This window comes from Salvelinus sp. IW2-2015, linkage group LG32 (assembly GCF_002910315.2).
Source record: "Salvelinus sp. IW2-2015 linkage group LG32, ASM291031v2, whole genome shotgun sequence".
NCBI lineage: Eukaryota > Metazoa > Chordata > Actinopteri > Salmoniformes > Salmonidae > Salvelinus > Salvelinus sp. IW2-2015.
In genome coordinates, this window is record NC_036871.1 from 7,084,916 (window position 1) to 7,111,906 (window position 26,991).

Genomic DNA, 26,991 nt, shown 5'->3' on the forward strand with positions numbered 1-26,991 from the left:
TGTACAGAATATCACCTTGTCTTTGAGGGTATAAAAAAATAGTGGATTCTGCTATTTCAGCCACACCCGTTTCTGACAGGTGTATAAAATCAAGCGCACAGCCATGCAATCTCCATAGACAAACATTGGCAGTAGAATGGCCTTACTGAAGAGCTCAATGACTTTCAATGTGGCACCATCATAGGATGCCACCTTTCCAACAAGTCCCTTAGTCAAATTTCTGTCCTGCTAGAGCTGCCCCGGTTAACTGTAAGTGCTGTTATTGTGAAGTGGAAACATCTAGGAGCAACAACGGCTCAGCCACAAAGTGGTAGGCCACACAATCTCATAGAACCAGACCACCGAGTGCTGATGCGCGTAGTGCATCGTCTGTCCTCAGTTGCAATGCTCACTAACGAGTTCCAAACTGTCTCTGGAAGCAACGTCAGCACGAGAACTGTTCTTTGGGAGATTCATGAAATGGGTTTCCATCGCAGAGGAGCCTAAGATCACCATGCGCTATGCCAAGCGTCGGCTGGAGTTGTAAGGACAGATGCTAGGAGACGAGAAGCAAGTACAGGGAGTACAAGGGACACATAACGACATTAATGCTGATTCGGGAAAGAGTCAGCATTAACGTGATGTGATGGAGTATTAACATAACGTGATGGAGTCCAGGTGAGTCCAATGAAGCGCTGATGTGTAATGATAAGCAGCCTGGCGACCTCGAGTGCCAGAGAGGGGGAGCGGGAGCAGACGTAACAGGAGTGGGAGTATAAAGCTCGCCACCATTGAACTCTGGAGCAGTGGAAATGCGTTCTGGAGTGATGAATCACGCTTCACCATCTGGCAGTCTGACGAACTAATCTGGGTTTGACGGATGCCAGGAGAACGCTACCTGCCCCAATGCATAGTGCCAACTGTAATGTTTGGTGGAGGAGGAATAATGGTCTGGGGCTGTTTTTCATGGTTTGGCCTAGGCCCCTTAATTCCAGTGAAGGGAAATCTTAACGCTACAGCACTCAATGACATTCTAGACGATTCTGTGTTTCCAACTTTGTGGCAACAGTTTGAGGAAGGCCCTGTTTCAGTATGACAATGCCCCCGTGCACAAAGCGAGGTCCATACAGAAATAGTTTGTCGAGATCTGTGTTAAAGAACTTGACTTGCCTGCACAGAMCCCTGACCTCAACCCCATCAAACACCTTTGGGATGAATTGGAAGGCCGACTGCGAGCCAGGCCTAATCGCCCAACATCAGTGCCCGGCCGCACTAATGCTCTTGTGGCTGAATGGACAGCCAACACAGCTTTCACTGCTATGCAGAGTCTTAGACCGTTGCGCCACTCAGGCGCTGTACAATTTGACTGGTTGGGAGTGGCCTACAGTACTACAGTAAAAGCAAAATAATCATAGCAAAATAAAATAAAAACCTTAGTGTAACAACAGTTTTAGTAAGTAATACTGAAGTCGTGCACAATTATCAGTTTCTATTTAGGTTTATGTCGCCCATTCATMGTCASTTAGAGACACAGTAGGACCCAAAAGCATAATCAGTGCTCTAACTCCCCCTTGCGCTGGTCTGGAGCAATGAAGTGGTGACGCAGGGTACCGTACTAAACCACAAATTACTTCTAAGTCCCGTGGCGTAAGCTCGCAACTTTTAAAGGAGGAACCATTGTAGTATGCTTTTTTTATCTCAACAATCCCGTTTGCTTCTAGCATCATATCTAGGAGTTAGTTTAGCCAATTTATCTTACTTCGTGTTACATAAATGTATGGTTGCAAAATTCTAGTAACTTAATATTCCCTATTTGTTCCAATTCCTGCTTACTCCGTCTTGAACCAGGAATTTATCAACCAGGATTTCTGGAAACCGTGGGATTTGTTTTGTTGCAACCCTACAGTACACAGTCAAATAGTCTCTCAATCCCTGACAACAGCAGTGATTAGGGTCTGAGATTAATGACGGACTCTCTTGGTAACTTCAAAAATGGAAAATAAATTGTTCCAGGAAGGTGTCTCTCCAGACAATTCTCCCAACAAATCACGAGGCTGAAAAGACCCCTCTCTTTCTTCTCTTTCTCTCTTCTATATCTCTCTCCTCTATCTCTCACTCCATCCATCATACTCCTGGTAGCAAGTTGTACGTGTGGTCATAATAAGACTGACATCACTGTGGAAAAAAATCCCTCCACTCTTTCCTCTCTTCCTCTACTGTATTCTATATCCTTTCTCTCTCTCTCTCTCTCTCTCTCTCCTCCACCGGTATTATCTCTCTCCCATCTTGTCTATTATCTCTCTTTTTCTCTCCTCAATCTCCCCCTTCATTGTCATCCTCCTCTCCCCAGCGTCCACTTCTCCCTCTCCATTATCACACCGTTTTGCTGTGTAAATGTGTCTGTGGCATTAGTAGAAAGGTCATCTGTTGAGCCGTTCCCCAGTGAAGGGCGGCCTGTCTAAACTGCCTGAGATGTGCGCTGTGTCCCAAATGGCATCCTATTCCCTATTTAGTGCACTACTTTTGACCASAGCCCTATGGGCCCTGGTCAAAACTAGTGCACTACAAAGAAAATAGGTTGCCATTCGGGATGTAACGTGACCTTCCTGTAGAGAAGGTCTATGGAGGCCTCGATGGGTAGCACTGTGCTCTATGGTCCTTAGGGAGTTAGTATTTCTATGAATAATAGTGTGACATTGGTCCTTAGGGTTCTAGTATCTATGAATGCCATCTGTGAAAGTCAAACGTCGCTTAACCTCGTGACATGGATTGATGTGACTAGGGGTAGGGTGGATGGATGGAGGCAACCGTCTCCCCCCCCCATCACTGTGGCTCCTCTTCCAATCAGAGCTAGAGAACCGGGTCACACCACAGCCACYCCCTTCATGATTGGCTGGCTGGGGATGATGTCACATTCCGATTGGATCATCATCCTTCGAAGTCAAGAACATGTACAGGAATTAAAGTTACTCTGAGCCCATAGGCAAAAGCCAAGGGAAGTTTGTCAGAAGTCTTTAAATGCTTTTACCACAGGCCCCAACTGAAATTATGTCTCTACCGATGTAGCAGGAAATGCTAATGTATTTCACTAATGAGCCTCCCCATGTGTAATATGCATGTTTATCGAGTCTCCTTAATAATTTAACTGCAAATTAGTTGATAAGTGGGGCTAGGTTGCGCATGATGTGTGTGTGTGTACTGATTCAGTGTGTGTGCGCACGCACGTACATGTGTGTATTTGTACTGATAAGACACGGCAGATTCAAATGGAACGCTGTGGTTTAATATCGATGAAGATTAGATGAAGCCTGCAGCTCAGCCGAATCCCAAAATATGATTTGATTTTCTGTTTCTATCAGTGCTGCAGCGGGTATAGTTTAGTATGTGATAATCCTCATCTGTGGCCTTAGCTAAATGAATTCATGTGTGGTGTAATGGAACACACATGGTGATTTGCACATATGGGTATAATAAGCAGGATGATCATGGTGTTCTGTTCCCACATTCCGCCAGAGGAGGTTCATTTACAGCAGTCAGCTTGATAATAAGCGGTGATTAGAATGAAAAAATAAGTCTCTTTGATTCTCTCTTCTTTAGCTACTGGTATGGTCTGGTAAGCCTACTCTGGAAAAGCAAGTCATGTACTGCAATGATTTTCAGTCAATAAATGCGTGAGAAAATAACAGCACTCGCACATCTGAATTGGCTTGTTGCAGGTGCYMGMGAATAGCCCAATGAAATCTTTGAGGAATGAAAAACCCGCACACTGCTCTTGCCAGTATCKCTGAGATRGTCATAATAAAGTCTGGTTTTGTAGGCCCTTAACCAGACTTAACCCAATGGGAACAGTTTTGTCATTTCAATGTTCTCTTAACACTAGAACCACTGGGCCTCGAGGGACCCCTCTTCAAGCTAACCAGCAGTCATTCTGACTGCAATATTCTAACCGTGTAATTAATACATTTCATCAAATCAAAGTTCATTTTTCACGTGCGCCGAATACAACAGGTGAAATGCTTACTTACAGGCTCTAACCAATAGTGCAAAAAAGGTATTAGGTGAACAATAGGTAAGTAAAGAAATAAAAACAACAGTAAAAAGACATTGAGGAATAACAGTAGCGAGGCTATATAGAGTAGCGAGGCTATAAAAGTAGCGAGGCTACATACAGACACCGGTGAGTTAGGCTGATTGAGGTAGTATGTACATGTAGATATGGTTAAAGTGACTATGCATATATGATGACCAGAGAGTAGCAGTAGCGTAAAAGAGGGGTGGCAGTGGTGGATGGAGGGACACAAAGCAGATAGCCCGGTTAGCCAATGTGCGGGAGCACTGGTTGGTCGGGCCAATTGAGGTAGTATGTACATGAATGTATAGTTAAAGTGACTATGCATATATGATAAACTGAGAGTAGCAGCAGCGTAAAAGAGAGGTGGGGGGGGCACACAATGCAAATAGTCCGGGTAGCCATTTGGTTACCTGTTCAGGAGTCTTATGGCTTGGGGGTAAAAACTGTTGAGAAGCCTTTTTGTCCTAGACTTGGTACTCCGGTACCGCTTGCCATGCGGTAGTAGAGAGAACAGTCTATGACTGGGGTGGCTGGGGTCTTTGACAATTTTTAGGGCCTTCCTCTGACACCGCCTTGATGTAAGTCCTGATGGCAGGCAGCTTAGCCCCAGTGTATGTACTGGGCGTACGCACTTCCCTCTGTAGTGCCTTGCGGTCGGAGGCCGAGCATTTGCCGTACCAGGCAGTGATGCAACCAGTCAGGATGCTCTCGATGTTTGCAGCTGTAGAACCTTTTGAGATCTCAGGACCCATGCCAAATTTTTTAGTCTCTGAGGGGAATAGGCTTTGTCGTCCTCTTCACTACGTCTTGGTGTTTTGGACCATTCTAGTTTGTGATGTGGACACCAAGGAACTGAAGCTCTAACCTGTTTCACTACAGCCCCGTCATGAGAAATGGGGGAGTGCTCGGTCCTCTTTTCCTGTAGTCCACAATCATCTCCTAGTCTTGATCACGTTGAGGGAGAGGTTGTTATTCTGGCACCACCCGGCCAGGTCTCTGACCTCCTCCCTATAGGCTGTCTCGTCGTTGTCGGTGATCAGACCTACCACTGCTACCACTGTTGTGTCGTCTGCAAACTTCATGTATGCTATTGCTAAAAATAAATGTTTGGTTGTATGTGTGTTAGGTAACATTAGAATTGATTTTATTTTATTTCAAATAACAAAATAGCATTTCATTAGTTTGTTACTGTAAAACACAAAAAACCAAAAAACTGTTCAATACATTATATTAGTGGATTGCCTTTGTTACAACTATGAAACGAAAGAATATGTGTTGGAACTGGAAACAGCTTATTTTTGTAAAAAAATATTATTACAAATAACCCAACCACAAAGACGCATGGTCGGCAAAACGCAAAGTAAAATGATGAAAACATCAGTAGCTAAACATCACTATAAGCGCCAATTGGCTTGATAATAGTGAAAATCAGCACAAAAGCAATAAGGGCATTATAATGAATATACAGTTGAAGTCGGAAGTTTACATACACTTAGGTTGGAGTCATTAAAACTCATTTTTCAACACTCCACAGATTCTTGTTAACAAACTATAGTTTTGGCAAGTCGGTTAGGACATCTACTTTGTGCATGACACAAGTCAATTTTCCAACAATTGTTTACAGACAGATAGTTTCACATATAATTCACTGTATCACAATTCCAGTGGGTCAGAAGTTTACTCCTGTGACTTGCTTTAAACAGCTTGGAAAATTCCAGAAAATGATGTCATGGCTTTAGAAGCTTCTGATAGGCTAATTGACATATATTTGAGTCAATTGGAGGTGTCCTGTGGATGTATTTCAAGGCCTACCTTCAAACTCATGCCTCTTGCTTGACATCATGGGAAATCAAAAGAAATCAGCCAAGACTCAGAAAAAAAATTGTAGACCTCCACAAGTCTGGTTCACATTGGGAACAATTTCCAAACGCCTGAGAAGCTGTACCTAGCGAAACCATGGACCACGCAGCCGTCATACCACTCAGGAAGGAGACGCGTTCTGTCTCCTAGAGATGAACTACTTGGTGCGAAAAGTGCAAATCAATCCAGAACAACAGCAAGGACCTTGTGAAGATGCTGGAGGAAAAGGTTACAAAGATCTTATCCACAGAAAACGAATCCTATATTACATAACCTGAAAGCCGCTCAGCAAGGAAGAAGCCACTGCTCCAAACCGCCATTAAAAAGCCAGACTACGGTTTGCAACTGCACATTGGACAAAATCGTCATTTTTGGAGAAATGTCCTCTGGTCTGATGAAACAAAAATAGACTGTTTGGCCACAATGACCATTGTTATGTTTGGGGAAAAGGGGGATGCTTGCAAGCCGAAGAACACCATCCCAACCTGATGCACAGCGGTGGCAACATCATGTTGTGGGGTTGCTTTGCTGCAGGAGGGACTTGTGCACTTCACAAAATAGATGGCATCATGAGGGAAAATATGTGGATATATTGAAGCAACATCTCAAGACTCAGTCAGGAAGTTAAAGCTTGGTCGCAAATGGGTTCAAATGACAGACAGTCCATGGCAAACTGACAACATTGATGCTAATGACTAACCTGACATTGGCAGAACTGAAAAAGCGTGTGCGAACAAGGAGCCTGCAAACCTACTCAGTTACACCAGCTCTGTCAGGAGGAATGGGCCAAAATTACCCAACTTATTGTGGGAAGATTGTGGAAGGCTACCTGAAACATTTGACCCAAGTTAAACAATTTAAGGCAGTGCTACCAATACTAATTGAGGTATGTTAACTTCTGACCCACTGGAATGTGATGAAGAAATAAAAGCTGAAATAAATCCTTCTCTGTATTATTATTCTGACATTTCACATTCTTAAAATAAAGTGGTGATCTAACTGACCTAAGACAGGGAATTTTTACAAGGATTAAATGTCAGGAATTGTGAAAAACTGAGTTTAAATGTATTTGGCTAAGGTGTAGTAAACTTCCAACTTCAACTGTAAGTGTCAATATGACAACAGTCAAAAATAGTCAATTATTGTCAGCTCGTGCTTACATTGGTCTGCGTTTTCACGCAATGGCATCAGTTGGATTTCATTTAGCGGTTATCCCTTGTCCTAACAGCCGACAGAAATCTTTGCCACTCTGACTTGCTTGACACACTTCCCACAAYCATGTCGCTTGCAGGTGACACAGATGTCTTGGGTTCTGTTCTTTGTGCATCTGGCCACCTGGCACGGTCTCCTCCTTGGGAGCTGTGTGCAATTTGGCTRGCTCAAAGGCTCGCGTGGAATCTTTGCTGCTGCCTTGGCCCTCATATGTCTCTTAAATAGCCCATATGCCAGACTGGGCATGGTGTTGTTGATGCACTGCTTGAACAACACGTGTGCGTTGATAGCAGCCAAGTACACAGCAACGGGCCTCCTTTCACAGAGTACAGCCGTGCCATCCAAGTAGGCCATAGTAGACTACTTGGATTMGTGGACTGATATAGGGTACACGCCARTTWGAGATTATGATTAGAGTARACCAATGCAACAGAATGGCCCGCCKTGTTCTTCATTCACAATTGGTGATTACATCATTAGGCATCGTTCGCTTCCCCTCGCTCAACAACTCACCCATTCTCCCTTTCTCCCCCATCATACRTTACCTCYTTTATTTCATCTGTTGTTGTATGTGTGAAATTAGTTTCGGTATAGTTTAGGTTCAGTTTCGAGGGCAATTATTAGAGTGATTATCAACTGGCCACTTCCAATGTTGGGAGAAGGAGCAAGGCCCCACTGCCGGGAGAAGAGCAGAGCAGCCCTACTGCCGGGAGAAGGAGCAGAGCAGGCCCTACTGTCGAGAGGAGGAGTAACGAGGCCTACTTTCGGGAGAAGGAGCAGAGCGACTTACTGTCGGGAGAAGGAGCAGAGCAGGCCCTACTGTCGGGAGAAGGAGCAGAGCAGGCCCTACTGTCGGAGGAGGAGCAGAGCAGGCCTACTGTCGGGAGAGGAGCAGAGCAGCCCTACTGTCGGAGGAGGAGCAGAGCAGCCTTACTGTCGGGAGAAGGGAGCAGAGCAGGCCCTACTGTCGGGAGAAGGAGCAGAGCAGGCCCTACTGTCGGGAGGAGAGCAGAGCAGCCCTACTGTCGGGAGAAGGGCAGAGCAGCCCTACTGTCGGAGAAGGAGCAGAGCAGGCTACTGTCGGAGAAGGAGCAGAGCAGGCCCTTACTGTCGGAGAGGAGCAGAGCAGGCCTACTGTCGGAGAAGGAGCAAGCAGCCCTACTGTCGGGAGAAGGAGCAGAGCAGGCCTACTGTCGGAGAAGGAGCAGAGCAGGCCTACTGTCGGGAGAAGGAGCAGAGCAGGCCTACTGTCGGGGAAGGAGCAGAGCAGGCCTACTGTCGGGAGAAGGAGCAGAGCAGGCCCTACTGTCGGGAGGAGGAGCAGAGCAGGCCCTACTGTCGGGAGAAGGAGCAGAGCAGGCCCTACTGTCGGGAGGAGGAGCAGAGCAGGCCCTACTGTCGGGAGGAGGAGCAGAGCAGGCCCTACTGTCGGGAGGAGGAGCAGAGCAGCCCTACTGTCGGGAGAGGGACAGAGCAGGCCCTACTGTCGGGAGAAGGAGCAGAGCAGGCCCTACTGTCGGGAGAAGGAGCAGAGCAGGCCCTACTGTCGGGAGGAGAGCAGAGCAGGCCCTACTGTCGGGGAAGGAGCAGAGCAGGCCCTACTGTCGGGAGGAGGAGCAGAGCAGGCCCTACTGTCGGGAGAAGGAGCAGAGCAGCCCTACTGTCGGGAGGAGGAGCAGAGCAGGCCCTACTGTCGGGAGGAGGGCCAAAGTGGAAAACATGTATATGCAGCCCTCCTAAAACTGGTTATAACTCCAGTTCTGTTTGTGATATTACGCTTCTAACAACGGCGTTGTGTTATATAGACTTATTTAGGAAAGTCAAGGACGGAAGGGGCATGACTTTAAAATGGCAGAGTAATAAAATAAATACGTTAATGAGCAGTCAAACTGACTGCTTTAGCAGTTCTCGTGTAATGGTTGAGATACAGTTGTGAATTAAAAATTAATCGATGTGGGATTAACTCAACGTTGAAGAATGTCCTTTAAAGCTTGGTTAAAGCAAGATTAAAAAATGTGTAGGTAGTGACTTGGAGTCCCATTTGTTATGGACATTGATACAGTGTGCCATTGAAATAATGTGGAAACAACATTGACTCAACATACTTACGGATGTACCAGTGGGCGGGCACACGCACATACACACAAACACACTCACACACTGTTTAAACTCTGCGGGAGGAAATGAGTCACTAAAATCCTAAATTAAATGTCTCCATTTGACGAATGACATTTTATTTGCCTGCTGTATTTTTTCCCCCCTGTCATTTGTCACACAGAACAGAATGCTTAAGACAGCAACCCAGGGTCGTGTTCATTAGGGATGAAACGGGGAACAGTTATCCAAACCGAAGTGAAACAGGGAGGTATTTTCTGACCTTGATCAATAAGAAAGGCTAATTATCAAATCAAATATTGGGCCCTAAGATGGGCCCTAATGAACATAGCCCAGACCTAAATCCCCTTTAAGAATAAACCCAGGGCGACAGCAGCAGCAGGGAGTAACTCCCTGTAGTCTATATGAATATCAAAGCTCCGCTCTCAGTGAGTTTTCTGAGATAAAGAWGTYTGTKCCAAGTGACACCCTATTCTGTACTGCACTACTTTTGACGAAGGCCCATAGGGCTCTGGTTAAAAGTAGTGCACTACATAGGGAATAGGGTGTCATTTGGGACACAGTCAGAGACTGTAGGAGTGATGGGATGTCTGTAATTCTCTGACTCTTGAATGTGAGAGAGCGAGAGAATAGAGAGATAGAGATCTACCATGGAGCGGAGGTGTGTSTGTTTGGTATTTTTGTCTTGTGTGTCTTATATCAGCAGTTGATTTTCTCACTCTAGCTGACCTCTCTCTCCCTATCTCCCTCCCCTCTTCTCACCTAGACGCCAAGTCCTGCCCAAAAAGCGAATTCCAGTGCGCCAACCGCAAGTGCCTGGCACCTGTCTACGTGTGCGACGGCGATGACGACTGCGACGACGGCTCTGACGAACTAAAATGCTCCTCCCGCCACTCGCCAACGACCACCTGCGGCCCGCACGAGTTCCGCTGCAACACCTCAGAGTGCGTGCCTGTCATGTGGAGCTGTGACGGCGACCCAGACTGCCCGGACGGCTCTGACGAGTGGCCGGAGCGCTGTGGGAGTGAAGGGTCGCAATCGCGACGCAGGATGAACTGTACAGTGGAGGAGTTTCGGTGCGCCAACYGGGAGTGTGTGAGGCTGGCGTGGAAATGTGACGGGGATCCGGACTGCAAGGATAAATCGGACGAGGCGGATTGTCGTAAGTGAATGGCAATGTTTTTTTTGCTCTCTGAGATACATATTAGGCCTTATTACACTGCATTATTCTTAGCCCCGGGCTCTCCTAAGCTCCAGCATCAGACTTATCCCATATTCACACGAGTATTTCTAAACCATGGGCTAACAGACAAACACAACACGCAACCAATGTGACATTCTATCTATGTTAGAGTCCTGCATGGGCATTACATTTAAGCCCAAGTCCTACACACACCCACGACCGACGTTCAAGACCTGTCCGAACTACAGTAACTTCCTCCATCAGTTAGCTGCTTGTCTCTGTCTGTCTCCCGCTCCTCACTGCCACTGCTCTGCCTGTTTGGGTAACCATAGCAACGGCTAAGTTTTGTGCTGCTCCTCGAGCTAAGTGCAGTGTGAACACGCCTGTACATACACGTACAAAATCAAATTCAGAGCAAAACTCATATACAGACATGTGTAACACAATTAAATGGTACCGTAACCTCACTCCCCAGTTTAAACTGTTTCCTCTTCGCTATCGAATTGGTACCTTTTCGGTGGCGCAACTGGCTAAGACGTTGTCACCCAGGCAGRCACGTATTTACATTTTTATMTATTTATTATMATTATTATTATTATTGGCCCATCCACACTTTTCAGAGGACAAAAGTAACATTATTTTATTTATTTGTGTTTTTTATACATTATTCATACATTTTACATACATGATACTTTTATACACAGTATTACATGACAGAAATATAGTTTGATATATACATTAAAAGGTACAGTGCCTTTGGAAAGTATTCAGACCCCTTGACTTTTCCCCCATTTTGTTACGTTACAGGCTTATTCTAAAATGTATTAAATACAAAAAAAATCATCAGATCTACACACAGTACCCCTTAATGACAAAGCGAAAACAGGTTTTTATACATTTTTGCAAATTTATAAAAAAATATAAAACATAAATACCTTATTTAAGTAAGTGTTCAGACCCTTTGCTATGTGACTCGAAATTGAGCTCAGGTGTAMCCTGTTTCCAATGATCATCCTTGAGATGTTTCTACAACTTGATTGGAGTCTGCCTGTGGTAAATTCAATTGATTGGACATGATTTGGAAAGGTGCACACCTGTCTAATAAGTTCACACGTTGACAGCGCATGTCAGAGCAATAAACCAAGCCATGAGGTTGAAGGAAATTGTCAGTAGAGCTCCGGACAGGATTGTGTCGAGGCAAGATCCTGGGGAAGGGTACAAAACAATTCTGCAGCATTAAAGGTCCAAGACACAGTGGCCTCCATCATTCTTAAAATGGAAGAATTTGGAACCACCAAGACTCTTCCTAGAGCTGGTCGACGCCAAACTGAGAAATCGGGGGAGAAGGGCCTTGGTCAGGGAGGTGACCAATAACCCAATGGTCACTCTGACAGAGCTCTAGAGTTCCTCTGTGAGATGGAGAAACCTTCCAGAAGGACAACCATCTCTGCAGCACTCCACCAATTAGGCCTTTATGGTAGACAGCCCGCTTTGAGTTTGCCAAAATGCACCTAAAGACTCTCAGACCATGAGAAACAAGATTATCTGGTCTGATGAAACAAAGATTGAACTCTTTGGCCTGAATGCCAAGCGCCACTTCTGGAGGAAACTTGGCACCATCCAGCGGTGAAGCATGGTGTGGCAACATCATGCTGTGGGGATGTTTTTCAGCGGCAAGGACTGGGAGACTAGTCAGGGTTGAGACGAAGATGAACGGAGCAAAGTACAGAGAGATCCTTGATGAAAACCTGCTCCAGAGCGCTCAGGACCTCAGACTGGGGGAAGGTTTACCTTCCAACAGGACAACAACCCTAGCACACAGCCAAGACACAACAGGAGTGGCTTAGAGACAAATCTCTTGAATGTCCTTGAGTGACCAGACCAGAGCCCAAACTCGAACCCGGCCGAACGTCTCTAGTGAGACCTGAAAATAGCTGTGTAGCAACACTCCCCATCCAACTATAACAAAGCTGTAGAGGATCTACAGAGAAGAATGGGAGAAACTCCCCAAATACAGGTGTGCCAAGCTTGTAGCGTCATACCCAAGAAGACTCAAGGCTGTAATCYCTGCCAAAGGTGCTTCAACAAAGCACTGAGTAAACGGTCTGAATACTTATGTAAATGTAATATTATAATTCTTTTTTTCCATAAATTAGCAAAAATGTCTAAAAATCTGTTTTTGCTTTGTCATTATGGGGTAATGTGTGTCGATTATTTTAGAATAAGGCAGTAACCTAACAAAATGTGGAAAAAGTCAAGGGGTCTGAATACTTTACAAAGGCACTTTACATGGTATACATGATGCATGGTGTTTTCGGTCTTAACTATTACAGATCATGCCTTTTTCATGCCAGCCCTCAGCTAATCTCAGCCAATCCCACCTATGTCCGCAGACCACCCTCTTTATTACCATGTGCTTTAGATTTTTCAACTGTGCTGTGATGTCTMGCATGAATTCTGATTTCTAATGGTATTCACAGATTGTAAATTAAGACGAATATTTTTGCTAAGATTATTATTACATTCGTTTATGGACTATGGTTTTGCAAATCGCCCAACGGTGTTATTTGTAGGGTTCGTTTTAAGTGACTATTGTGATTTTTAAGCCATTGTGACCAGAAACAAGGGGGCAATAACAGATGACTAAATTCTCACAATTACAATAACAGGGGAGGTTCGCAATTTTAGGGGGGTATGATTTTTGTGCATCTGTAACTTTCTCCCTCATCATTATTAACAATTCATTCAGGATTATCCYTAATCCTGGTAGCATCCAAATGAATGTAGAYGTGTTTAGAAACATATTCTATTCTTATTTACAATAAAAGTGACTCTAAAATYACAAAATACATTATTTACCATTCATTTCTATTGCGCACAAAGTAATATGAAACACAACCAAACCAAACAGTAAATGCATCCAACAAGTTTGCAGAGTCACAAYCTTGATGTAATCCTTGTGTGCTAGGAATACATTTTTGACTACTTTAATAAACATATAAGTGAATTTGTCCCAGTKCTTTTGGTCCCTTAAAATGAGGGGGACTATGCACAAAAAGTGCTGTAATTTCTAAACYGTTTACCCGATATGGATGAAAARACCCTCYAATGAAAGCTGACAGTCTGCACTTTAACCTCATAGTCATCGTATCATTTCACATCTCGTGGCAGAAAGTGTGTTTTGCGTGCGCTACAGACAACTATATCGTTCCCGCTAATGCAGGACTTAAAAAAAAAATCATATTTATATTTAACCCAGCTTTTTCAGGGGGTGCTGCAGTACCCTCGGGACCCTTACTTCACGCAGCTATGCCCAGCCCTAGTTGCTAGGCAACCCATTAATGTCCTTGAGCGTTTAAAAGCCCTTGAATAATATTGAGGTCTTGGGTTTGACAAGAACGATCATATCGCTGTGTCTCTGTGGCGCTTTTGGCCCACCACACAATCACTGGCATGTAGCATTATTCAAAGTGACTGGTAACTCACACTTAMATATATTATTCACTGTTATGTGGCCCGTGCTTTTGAATAATAATGAGATCTTCAGTTTTGACAAGAAAGCCAGAGCTAGGGCGAATTACATCGCTGTGTCCCTTTTGGCCACAGCAAGTTTATCGGTCGCGTACACAGCTTTGCGGATGTWATCGCAGGTGCAYCGAAATGCTTATGTTTCACGCTCCAACAGTGCAGCAATATCTAGCAATTCAATAACAATACACACATAATCCAAAAGTAAGTCATGTCAGAACAAGTTCAAGCTACACTGTTGTTATATTATGATGTAGCACACATACCTATTGAGTTACTTGTAGTACATTCAGTAGTAGTACAGTGTACAGTATGTGTAAACTGTATTCTCTGTATGTTGCCCATATACAGGAATCCAACGCACAATGCAGTGTTTCCCCGAGCTAGATTCTTTTCCAAGCAGGGTGTTAAATCTAGGTCCTGTTCAACCAACCTTTTTAATGAAAGACAAATGAAGATTACAGTTTTTTCCAATTGCTAACACACTAAAATGACAGGRACAGCACAATTATTTAAACTGACACACAGAGAGCAAAACCTCTTCTCAAGTCACCAAAAGTCTGAACACATTTTCTGCTGTACACACATTTCGCAATTCAAAATGGCACTTTTTAAATGCACTGCACACGGTTCTCTGCATAAGACAAAACAATCTGACATAAAGTCACATGTTTGCCATTTCAAAACACTGCAGTTCAAAATGGCACTACATGAGCTAATTGTCCAATACATGTGCCACCTGGCCAAACAATGGTTAATTGTTACCACTTCAATCAGGAAGTAAGCACTATGAAAAGACCACAGGTGAGCACCTTTTGTTTTACAACAACAATGGAAGCCGTTGCAGAGAGAGGAAGAGGAAGAGGGAGGGTGAGAATGAGAGGGGGAGGAAGAGTGAGAGGTAGGGGTAGAGCTGGTAGAGGAGTTCATGGCCAAAGAAGACAACAACTTTCAAATGAAATCAGAGCAACCTTAGTTGATCATGTCATCAACCATGGGCTGACAATGCGAGAGGCTGGACAGAGAGTGCAGCCTAACTTGAGCCGTTTTACTGTCGCCTGTGTCATCCGGACATTTAAACTGGAGTACAGGTATGTAACCAAAATTTCTTTCACACTATGTAGTACACCCCATGTCATCAGTTGGGTGACACCTGTTTACTTCACGAATGGCTAATGTCATACACTAACTGCACAAATGTCCTGTAGAATTTACTCTACTGTGGGGGAAATATCTTTAGGCTGCATTGTCCAAGCCCTATATTTTTGTTTTTTTGTTTTTCTAAAGGACTGAGAGACGCAACCATGGTGGAAGAAGGGGCCAAATGTTCACCGGGGTACAGGAAGCTGCCATTGTAAACTTGGTTTTGGAAAATAATGAAATCAGATTACGAGAAATTCAAAGCCACATCATCCAAGACAACACCATATTCAACAACATTCAACGAGTCAGTCTGTCCACATTGGCTCGCATTCTCAAGCGAAACCAAATCAGAATGAAACAACTTTATAAGGTGCCGTTTGAGAGAAACTCTCAAAGAAACAAAGAGGTCAGACGAGCATATGTGGATGTAAGTACAATATTGACTGCAGCACACTACACGCAACATTGTTTCCCAGTGTACTGATAACACCATACTGACTGCTTTTGTTCTTTGTTTCATGGAGTACTGAAAATGGATGCTCATGCAATCCCACAGAGTTCATCTTTATAGATGAGGCTGGGTTCAACCTAGCAAAGACCAGAAGAAGGGGAGAAACGTCATTGGCCACAGAGCCATTATAGATGTTCCTGGCCAACGTGGGGAACATCACAATGTGCGCTGCCATCTCCAATACGCATGGTGTCCTCCACCGTCATGCCAACCTTGGACCATACAAACACAGCCCATATTTCACATTTCTGGACAGACTCTACAACATTCTCATACCACCAGAGCGTATGAATGATGCAGACCATCAAAGAACCCGGTACGTTGTAGTATGGGACAACGTGAGCTTTCATCGTGCAGCCCCAGTCCAAAACTGGTTTGCTGACCACCCACCATTTCTCGTGCAATACCTCCCACCATACTCACCATTTCTGAACCCCATAGAAGAGTTCTTTTCGGCATGGCGGTGGAAGGTATACGACCGGCAGCCCTTTGTGCGCATGCCTCTTGTGCAGGCTATGGAAGAGGCATGTGATGAGATTGATGTGAGTGCGATTCAGGATGGATAAGGCACTCAAGGCGCTTCTTCCCTCGATGTCTGGCAAGGGAAGATATTGCCTGTGATGTGGACGAGGCGTTGTGGCCAGACCCAGCTGTGAGACGAGGCGTTGTGGCCAGACCCAGCTGTGATGTGGACGAGGCGTTGTGCCAGACCAGCTGTGAGACGAGGCGGTGTGCCAGACCCAGCTGTGATGTGGACGAGGCGTGTGTGGCCAGACCCAGCTGTGAGACGAGGCGTTGTGCCAGACCCAGCTGTGATGTGGACGAGGCGTTGTGGCCAGACCAGCTGTGAGACGAGGCGTTGTGCCAGACCCAGCTGTGATGTGGACGAGGCGTTGTGCCAGACCCAGCTGTGCGGCAAAATGCTGCCTAATTATTTTTCTTGACTCTTTTTTTCTATATATTTTTTCTGCACATTTTTTCTGCCATTTTCTTTTTCAGTTTACTGTTTTTTTTGTGATTTTTGTTCAGTCCAATGTAAATATATCTGCTGTGCATATGTTGCACTACTTGTTTGGTGAAAAATAAAAAAATGAATGTTTCAACAGCATGTGTGTACACGTATATCTGCAAATATTTCTGTGCATCTGAAGAATTTTCTACAATTTGAATTATTTTAGTATGGCAAAGCATACTAAAGATAGAGAGTGCTTTTCATTATGCCCAACAGTGTGTAGTTGGTAAGACAAAATCTAGTAATATGAATGAAGTGTGTGCCATTTCGTGCAAATGTTGATTTTGATAATGCTATATGTAGTTTTGGTTGCAGTGCTTCATTTGCAGGATATGAGATATTTTGCAGTTTGGGTGTGTGGTTTTGTGAATTGTGTTTAGATTTTTGATAAAACCAGCCTAGTTTGAAAAAGTGTGTTTTAGCAATTGGGAAAAACTGTAAACAATGGTAGGAGAAAAACAGCCACCCACAACTCTGTTGATGTGTTGCAAAAAACCCTCTGAGCTATCGGATTCTACTGTTGGTACAGTATCTACAGTATGATTAAATAATGTGGAGAGGCATTCCCAGCCGCAGTCTTGCCTGTGTATGAGAGTGTGTTTTCGTGTTGGCGCAGCACTAGATTAGTGGCCTTAATCAGATCCCACCGCTGTTAAATTTACATGAACGTCATATAGCAGACGCTCTTATCCAGGGCGACTTACAGTAGTAGTGAGTGCATACTTTTCATAATGAATATAAATGAATATAGGGGAAACTGTATATTGTTTATAGATCTCCTCTTTACCTGTAGTCTAGTTTCAATGCTCATTTTTATCCAACTCTCTCTCCATCCTGTGTGTGTGTGTGGTCCGTGCGCATGAATGCATGTGGGTATGTCCTTGTGTGTGGGTGTCCGTGTGTGGGTATGTCCGTGTGTATTTGTATATTTGTGTGTGTGTGTGTGTGTGTGTGTGTGTGTGTGTGTGTGTGTGTGTTGTGTGTGTGTGTTGTGTGTGTGTGGTGTGTGTGTGTGTGTGTGTGTGTGTGTGTGTGTATGGATATGTCCTTGTGTGTGTATGGATATGTCCGTGTGTGTGGTATGTCCGTGGGTATGTGTGTGTGTGTGTGTGTTGTGGTGTGTGTGTGTGTGTGTGTGTGTGTGTGTGTGTGTATGGATATGTCCTTGTTGTGTATGGGTATGTCCGTGTGTGTGGGTATGTCTGGGTATGTGTGGGTATGTCTGTCTGTGTGGGGGTATGTGTGTGTGCTATAGCTCTGCTGACGTGCCGCCCAGATGATTCCAGTGTCGGCACGGCTCCTGTATCCACGGCACCAAGCAGTGTAACAAGGTCCATGACTGTCCTGACCAGAGTGACGAGTCAGGCTGTGTCAACGGTAGGAAGGCAGTTTCATGTTCTGGGCTAGGGAATTAATGGCGACTGGGGGGTGGACTTGGCTCCACTCTGGCCGTTCTACTCTGGCCTCCATCTCGGGGCAGGATATCGGTCACATGTCTGTCTGTGGCTGGCTGGATGGATGGATGGATGACTGAATGTCTAGCTGGCTGGGTGGATGACTGGATAGCTGGCTGGCTGTGTGTGTGTGGCTGGTTGGCTGGCTGTCTCTGTCTGTCTATTTATGTATCTGGCTGGCTGGCTGCTTGTGTCTGTCTGGCTGGCTGTTTGGCCAACTTCCTAACTGGCTGGATGTATGTCGGCTGACTTTGGTCTGTCTGTCTGTGCCTGTCTGACTGCTTCTCTGTGTATGTCTTCCTGGCTACCTGTCTGTAGCAAAACGATTTCCCCGTCTCTCTTCCTGCAACAGCCACTAAGTGTGAGGGGCCCCTGAAGTTCCTGTGTAAGAACGGAGAGTGTATCGACAGCGCCAAGGTGTGTGACAACGTCAAGGACTGCAAGGACCGCTCCGATGAGCCCAAGAAGGAGTGTGGTAAGGACACGTGCACACACACACACACGGGCACACACACACACACACGGGCACACACACATTGTAAATACGTTGTTTGAATCCACAAATCACATTACAGTCAAAGGATTCAAACACATTAAAGAGGTTTATTTTGTCTTATTATGCCTCTAATTCTTAAAAAAAAAAAAATCCTTGACAGTACATGTACCTTTTTGTCCGTACAGCAAGGCTGACACAGAGCAGTACCTTGCTAGCTGCTTTGCCTTTGTCTTATGCAGGCCTGTAATCTGAAGGCCATGTACTGTTAGCCTATGTACATGGACTGCTAAATATCATTACCATAAGTTTGCACTCATATCCAAAGCTGTTCAGGCATGACACAAGGGGCTGGTATTTCAGTCTGTTCAAAGTAAGATCTTTTTTTTGTGTTTTTTTTTAAAACACACTGAGAGAGTCCTCTTCAAAGGGATTATGGTCACTTTACATCCAATCCCTGCTCACCAGCCACTTGCCAATCACCCATGGTTCCTCATGGTCTCAACCTGTCGTGTAGGACTGGCGTGATCTGTGAACAGTGGGTGTGTGTGTGTATGCGTTTGTGTGCATGCGTGCATGTGTGTGTGAGAGAGGTAAAGAAACTGTCTGTCTTCTGTCCCTTCCTTTTGTAACGCTCCCTGTATCTCACCTCTCTCTGGGTAAAGACAAAATACAGGTGCCTCGTGGTGTAGCGCCTGGCCTAATTGTGCCTCGTGGTGTAGGCCCTGGCCTAATTGTTAATTTCCCTGATTGTTGTAGGGCTTACAGACAGTGAGACAGACAGTTTGTCCCAAATGGCACCCTATTCTCTACTGTATATAGTGCACTGCTTTTGACCAAGYATTATTTTGTCTTATTATGCCTCTAATTCWTTRWTTTTTTWAAGTTTCCTTTTRTAATTATTAGTAATTATTCTCCTCTTTGACTGTGCTTTTTTGGCTTCAATTGCATTTCTTCCTTTAACTTATTTGGCATGCTTGCTCTCCCAAAGTTGTTGAATTGTTGTGCTTAGTAATTGTGCTTGGGGTTTGGGCAGTATCTAGATTTTCATACCGTCATACTGTTTCTGTACTATACCAGGGTATACGGTGTTACCGGAAGTACACACTAGGGCCGCTATTTATTTTGGGAAGTAATGAATTATTATAATTGTTATTTTGTATTTCTTGGGGGGGGGGAACAAAACCATTCAGGCAACAGGGACCTTGATACAGGAGGGGATTGAATGTCTCTGCTGTAGTCAAGAAGCTTGATCTTGACATCTAGTCATTTAGCTAGCAAGTTAGCAAATCAAATGCATAGCTGGAGCCCTGAGCTGGATATAATTCATTTGACACATCTTAAGATTTATTATAGTTATACTTAACTTATCGTTAGTTATAAGCAGTGGCGTAGCACGCACRCCTGTTTTTTTAAACGGTATTGACGGTATTGTATTTCGATATACCCCGGCATACGGTATAAACAGTATATCGACCCAAGCCTAGTTCGTGCTAGCAAGGTTCATCCTCCTGGCTGAGGCAACCAGGTTTTTCTAAAATGTCCTTGTACTGGGTAAAGTCCATGATGCCGTTGACCTTAACAAGGGCCCCAGGACCAGTGGAAACAAAACAGCTCAATAACATCAAAGATCCGCCACCCTATTTTACAGTKCGTATGGGGTTCTTTTCTGCTTGTTCATTCTCGTTTCGGTGCCAAACCCACCACCAGTACGGCATCGGTAAATTAAAGTAGGTTCCTCTGGAAATGTTTTTCATGTGGGTGTCGAAGGAGAGAGAGGTCAGAGTCGAGTGTAAGACCGCGCCGTCTATTTTTAACAACAGGGTTGTTAAATAATAATAATTTAGGTTTTGTATGAATTTAGGTTCTGTAAGTTTACTATTTGTGTGACGTCACCGGGTTTCATTGACAGATATAGTTGAGTATCATCAGCATAAGAATGAAAGTTGATTTTGTTTTTGTAAATTACATCTCCTAGGGGTAACATGTGCAATGACAACAAGAACGGTCCCTAAACCGACCCTTCAGGTACGCCGAATCTGACACMGGTTATGGGCGAGGATTCATTATCTAATTGCACAGTCTGTCTGACAGATAGGAGCGAAACCAAGAGTGCGCCTGACCTTGAAGAGCAACATTTGTCTCTAGGCGCCTGATGAGAATGTGATAGTCGATAGTATCAAGCGCGGAGCTTAAACTGAGAAACATTAGTATAGAGAGAGTGTCGTGGTAATAAGTAATAACAAGTAATGAGGCATTAGTGACTTTTATACGGGTGGTGAGTTCAAAACCAGACTGATAGGATTCATAGATCGAATTTGGAAAATCTGTAAATTGCTGTGCCACGGATTTCTCACGGACTACACACCTCCAAATCCCTGGAGACAGGGGAGGGTAGAGGGGGAAGGGGAGTAGAGGGGAAGGGGAGGTTGTGGGGGAAGGGAGGTTGAGGGGGAAGGGGAGGTTGAGGGGAAGGGAGTAGAGGGGAAGGGGATGTTGAGGGGAAGGGAGGTAGAGGGGGAAGGGGAGGTAGAGGGGAAGGAGGTAGAGGGGGAGGGGAGATAGAGGGGAAGGGGAAGGAGCGTACAGGGACGGGGGGTACGGGGTGGTGTAAGGGTGATTAAAGAAGTGAGAAGAGGGTGGAGAGAACATAAGAGAGGGAAGGGCAAAGGAAGGCAAGAAGGAGAAAGTATGAAACCGAAACAGAAATCCCAAAGGGAGCTCCTCTCCCTTCTCTCGTCTCTCTCTTTCTTTTTTCTGTCTCTCCATCTGTCTCGTCTCTTTTTAACTCCTTCTCTCTTCCTTTTTTTTCTCTTCCCTTCCTCCCCCTCTCCCTTTCTCCATCTCTCCCCTCTCCTGCCCCCATCTCTCTCTTTCTCTCCCCTCCCCCTCTCTTCTCCTTTCTCTCTCTCCTTCCCTCCCTCTCTGTCTCTCCGACTCAGGGTCTATCAGGCTTTATTGCAGCTCATTAAAAGCGTGTCACAGACACCTAGCTCATCCCTCTGCTCGCTCAACCCTTCACTTGCAAGATGTTCCCCTTAAAGCGGAGCAGCAAACACACTCATGTTTATACAGCATACGGTAGACACACCAAGACACAGATGCTGTAAACCACACACACGCACAGCACGCACACACCTATATACTCACACAAACATTTATACACAGACACAACACACACGCACACAAATGTATAAGCGTATTTATAAGCACACATTCACAAACACACACACAGCGGCCAGGAAAGGGCCCCAATTTACTCCAATTACTCCCCTCAACCTTAACGCTGCAAAAATAACCGGAGTGTATTTCTCGGTGCGCTCAGGCGTGTATTTTTATGTATTTGATATTTTACCGTTCCATTAGAAATAAAGCCTATTAGCACAAGTTATTGATTGAATGCTGTATATGATGCACGCTTTCTTCATTTGAACACAGGCAGATGCTGCTTTTGTCCCGGATGAGCTTATGAGGAGCGCCGATGCATTAGAGTTGAAAAAAAGAGAGGGAAAAAGGAGAGAGGGGGGAGGAGATACAAACGGGATAGAGAGGAGAGAGAGGGAGAGAAAGTGTGGTGGTGTGTGTGTGTGTTCGGGGGTGTGTGTGTGTGTGGTGTGTGTGTGTAGGTGTGTGTGTGTGTGTGTGTGTGTGTGTGTGTGTGTGTGTGAGCACATACAGGTAACTGCCAAAATAACGGAAACACTTGAGTAAATGAGGGATATAAAGTGTATTGGAAGCACTGGCTTCCAAACAGGTGTGATTCCTAAGTTAATGAACATACCATTATGTTGGGCAGGCCATTATTTTGGCTACCATGGCTATGCCCCATAGGATGACAATTCCCCCATCCACAGGGCACGAGTGGTCACTGAATGGTTTGATGAGCATGAAAATGATGTAAGCCATATGCTCAGTCGATCTAAACCCAGCTGAACACTTATGGGAGATTCTGGAGCGGTGCTGGAGACAGCGTTTTCCACCACCATCAACAAATCAACAAATTATGGTATTTCTCGTTGAAGAATGGTGTCACATCRGTCCAATAGAGTTCCAGACARTTGTAGAATTTATGCCAAGGTACATTGGAGCTGTTCTGGATCGTGGTGTCCCAACACCTTATTAAGACACGTTGTCTTGGTGTTTCTGTTATTTGAGCAGTTACCTGTGTGTGTGTGCGTGTGTGTGTATGTGACAGGAAGGTCCTTTGAGGCTACTTGAGTGTGAAAACTGTGGCAGCTTTCCAAACCAGCTCTCATGAATAGAGAGGAATGATTTAGAGGTCACCTGCCAAATTGAACACCTTTCACACACACTAGYCGGAGACTGGCTTTTCACAAATTGATTGTGATGCATCTTTCTTCTTTTCCTTGAGCTAGCCCAGGGCCTCCCAAACCTTTTTGGCCCACGACCCCATTTTGATATCTGAAAATTCTCGCGACCCCAACCATATGGAGAAAAAAAAYAATGTKATGAGATGGTCGACAGTGTGCACCTCATCTCTGCTGTCACATCCAACCTGGATCGATATTTGGTTTTAATGCAGACGAGAGCACTGAATCCAGCTGCACACAGATATGAGCCGGCAAAGGGTAGCCTAGCATGAGTTTTATGGTGCTTTCAAAACAACTGAGAACGAGGTCAACTCATGACATCAGTGATCTTTAGGTCGGAAAGTCGGAGCTCTAGAAAGGGGCCTGAGTTCCCGAGTTGGAATTCCGAGTTGGATGACCGTTCAAAGTGATTTTCCCCAGTTGTTTTGAACGCACTGACGTCTGAGATTTACGATTTCCCAGTTCTGAGTTCCCAGTTCTGAGTTCCCAGTTCTGAGTTCCCAGTTGTTTTGAACGCGGCATTAATGCTCAGAGGGAGACGGCAGGGTATTCCCTTTGAGTCAGGAACCAAAACTCCTNTGAGTTCCCAGTTGTTTTGAACGCGGCATTAATGCTCAGAGGGAGACGGCAGGGTATTCCCTTTGAGTCAGGAACCAAAACTCCTCTGTAGTGACCCATGAATGCGTTGTCTGTCGCATTCGGTCACGACAGCCCGATCAGCTGTTTGATTCCACTTACTGTCATGTCAACTGATCCAGAATCACAGTCAAACGGATTGGGAAGTAGGTCCGTCCCAAAGTGCTCTTCCAAGCGTTGGAGGTGAGCAGACATCACTCGTGTGGGACACTTACTGATGCTGTTTTCTGTTATTTTCTTTCCTTTACACAGAAAGTCAACCAGATCTTTTTATTTATTTATTTTTTACAACAGTTCCTCTCTCAATGCAAAAAATATTTCCAACACTCCCCCTCGATAACCACCAKGGCTGTGTGAAATAGAACATCATCATGCTCTGGTCTCATATCTCCACATAGTATTGCAAACAMSSMMMMSSSKYMMGYWMMWYMTWYYWMMRSMTTWKKAWRSYAYMTWKCRMSRMSKYMWWRRRRMYYMTTCTGTGCCCAGCTCTTTTGCCGCCAATTGCTCTAATTGTATCATACAGTGTGGTCCATATGGCAAAGGGAGACTCATTCATAACTAGAGTYCAGAAGCCTGCTCGCCGTCCCGTGATAGATGGAGCCCCATCTGTGAAAAAGCCCACCATTRGATCCCGTATGGAATCTGTTTATCGTCAACGTAGCCACTCAGCACACTGAACATCCCCTGTGCCGTTTCATGCTCGGGAATCTTGAGACAGAACAATATGTCCTCGTGAATAGCATCCCCCGACACGTATAGCGAAAAACAGWCAAATGCAAGGACATTTAGGCCCTCACCATTTAGAGAGCATAAGCTGGGGAGGTTTTTGAGTCATTCAGTCAGAGTTTCCTCGTGATTGCTAGCAATAGCGTCAATTCTTTGTTTAACAGTGTTATCTGACAATGGTACTGATCTAAGTTTCTGTGCTTTTGCGTTTCCCCCACATTGTTTTCACCATATCAATTGCGGCTGGTACTATCAAAGTCTCTGCAATAGTGTGTTGTTTCATAGCGTAGCCATTCACCGTGGGACGATCAAGTGCGGCCTTTTCCCATGATCTAAGGTGGCTCTGTGGTTGAATTGTGTCTTTTAGATTTGAATCATTTTCATTTAGAGTTTTAAGGTTAACCAAATTACAATGATTTTGAGATACAAGTACGATATTATGATACAATATATATACAAAAGTATGTGGTTTGATCGGTGTGGAAGAACTTGACTGGCCTGCGCAGAGCCCTGACCTCAACCCCATCGAACACCTTTGGGGTGAATTGGAACGCCGACTGCGAGCCAGGCCTAATAGCCCAACATCAGTACCCGACCTCACTAATGCTCTTGTGGCTGAATGGAATCTGGTCCCCGCAGCAATGTTCCAACATCCAGTGGAAAACCTTCCCAGAAGAGTGGAGGCTGTTATAGCAGCAAAGGGGGGACAAACTCCATATTAATGCCCATGATTTTGGAATGAGATGTTCGAAGTCCACATACTTTTGGTCATGTAGTGTATCTACTGTATATGTTTTTATATATATATTTATTTCTATCATGATTTTGGAAATTCTCCCACGACCCCTAATTTGGGAACCGCTGGGATACGCTGTTATTCACTGATATACCGTTATTGGTGGAAAGCATTTTTCAGCCATCTTTGATTGTTTAATTGGTGWTTRAATTCATCTTTATTGTGTTCAATCCTAATTCACTTCCTGAATGCTTTCATTCATTCGCTMTCTTCTCTCGCTCAGTCCTACTTCAAAACAGTGAGGGAACATGTGAGCGCAACTTGACTGGCAGCTATTTGATAGGGTTTTACCGAAGAGGAGAGGAGAAAGCTGGGCATTGTGAAGGATCAGAGATGCTGAGAAGCTTCCAAATTAATTATTGAAGGGCTCTCAATAGGACGGTGTTAACTCCTTCGGAACTCAAGGGAGATTCCATGGAGTAGAACTGAGCAAGTGGGGTGAGCAACGGGAACGGAGAATGAGAAATGGAATTGGGCCACTCTCTCAGTTACTGTCATGGTTGTGTTAATTTGGGCACGCACCAGAAAACGTTTTAAGTTCAAGTAGTCCCTCGCTGTTTCAGTCCGTTATCTTTTGTTTGGTGCTGAATGGACATGACCCAGGTGCTAAAAGGCCTCTCTTAGTGGTTATATCTGACCTCTGACCTCTGTCTCCCAGGACTCAACGAGTGCACGCTCAACAACGGCGGCTGCTCTCACATCTGTCTGGATCGACCAATCGGCTACGAGTGCCAGTGTCCCACCGGGTACCAGCTACTGGACAAGAGGACATGTGGAGGTGAATATTGAGAGCACGCGCACACACATATGGCAGTATACAGATGCACACACACACACACACACACACACACACAGACACACAGACACACACACACACAGACACACACAGTACAGTATAGACACACACACACATAAATAGTACCGTGACCTTTATACCCCCTTCTCGAAATTCCATTCCTTTTTATCAGTATCATTTCTCCATCTCACGCAAAGTTAAAGACTGCTATCTGTTGGAAGAAATGTGAAGACTTGAACCCACAGAGACGGTCTCATATTTTCACCTCTTTTTGAATTGCAATTTTGTCTTCAAAGTACAGCTTTTAAGCCACAGAATTGATTTTACCTTTTATTTTACCAAGCGAGATCTGGTCGGTCCAAGGTGACAGCTCTTTACCCCCCACATTAACTTCACAACTGCACCCACATATACARACACATTATGTTCTTCTATCCTCGTGGGGACCTAAAATGTGTATCCTTTCAAAATCCTAGTTCCCTTAACCCTAACCTTAACTCTAACCTTAACCCGTAACCCTAACCCTAAACCTAACCCCTAAGCTTAAAGTAGCCTTTGTCCTCATGGGAACGTGGGAAATGTCCCCACAAGGGAAGATTGTCCTCGTTTTTTTTAGGTCCTCACAAGGATATAAGAACCAACCAACCAACATACACACCTCCGCCATTAGAGTCCAGTGTGATTGATAACCCCCTCTTCCATTCCGCCCCAGACATTGATGAGTGCGAGAGCCCCAACGCCTGCAGCCAGATCTGCATCAACTACAAGGGAGACTTCAAGTGTGAATGTTACCAAGGCTATGAGATGGACCCTGTCACCAAGACCTGCAAGGCAGAGGGTGAGTGACAGCGGGAGGGAAGGGGGGAGGGAGAGAGTGAGGGATGAAGGGAAGGACAGACAGAGGGAGGTAGAGACATCAAGTATGAGTGCTACGAAGGCTATGAGATGGACCCCGTCACCAAGACCGGCAAGGCAGAGGGTTGAGTGACAGCGGGAGGGAAGGGGGGTAGGGAGGGAGAAGGAAAAGAGATGAACCCCAAACCGATCCCTAGCCCATACCCCTTAAAACCTCTTATGGATCCCTTCACGCGCCAATCCCTTTAGCGCAGTAAAGGCTCCACCTGGAGTGACACTTACAATG

At 45.0% G+C, this 26,991-nt stretch overlaps 1 protein-coding gene across 1 annotated transcript in view; it reads left to right on the forward strand.

Moving 5' to 3' along the window:
• The window catches only part of LOC111957062 (low-density lipoprotein receptor-related protein 8-like), a 181,249-nt gene that overhangs the window by 120,494 nt on the left and 33,764 nt on the right, over nucleotides 1-26,991 (forward strand). Inside the window, 6 exon segments of the mRNA XM_023977787.2 lie at nucleotides 10,005-10,400; nucleotides 17,871-17,891; nucleotides 17,894-17,992; nucleotides 18,422-18,544; nucleotides 25,713-25,832; nucleotides 26,563-26,688. Coding sequence (XP_023833555.1) covers nucleotides 10,005-10,400; nucleotides 17,871-17,891; nucleotides 17,894-17,992; nucleotides 18,422-18,544; nucleotides 25,713-25,832; nucleotides 26,563-26,688 — 885 coding nt within the window.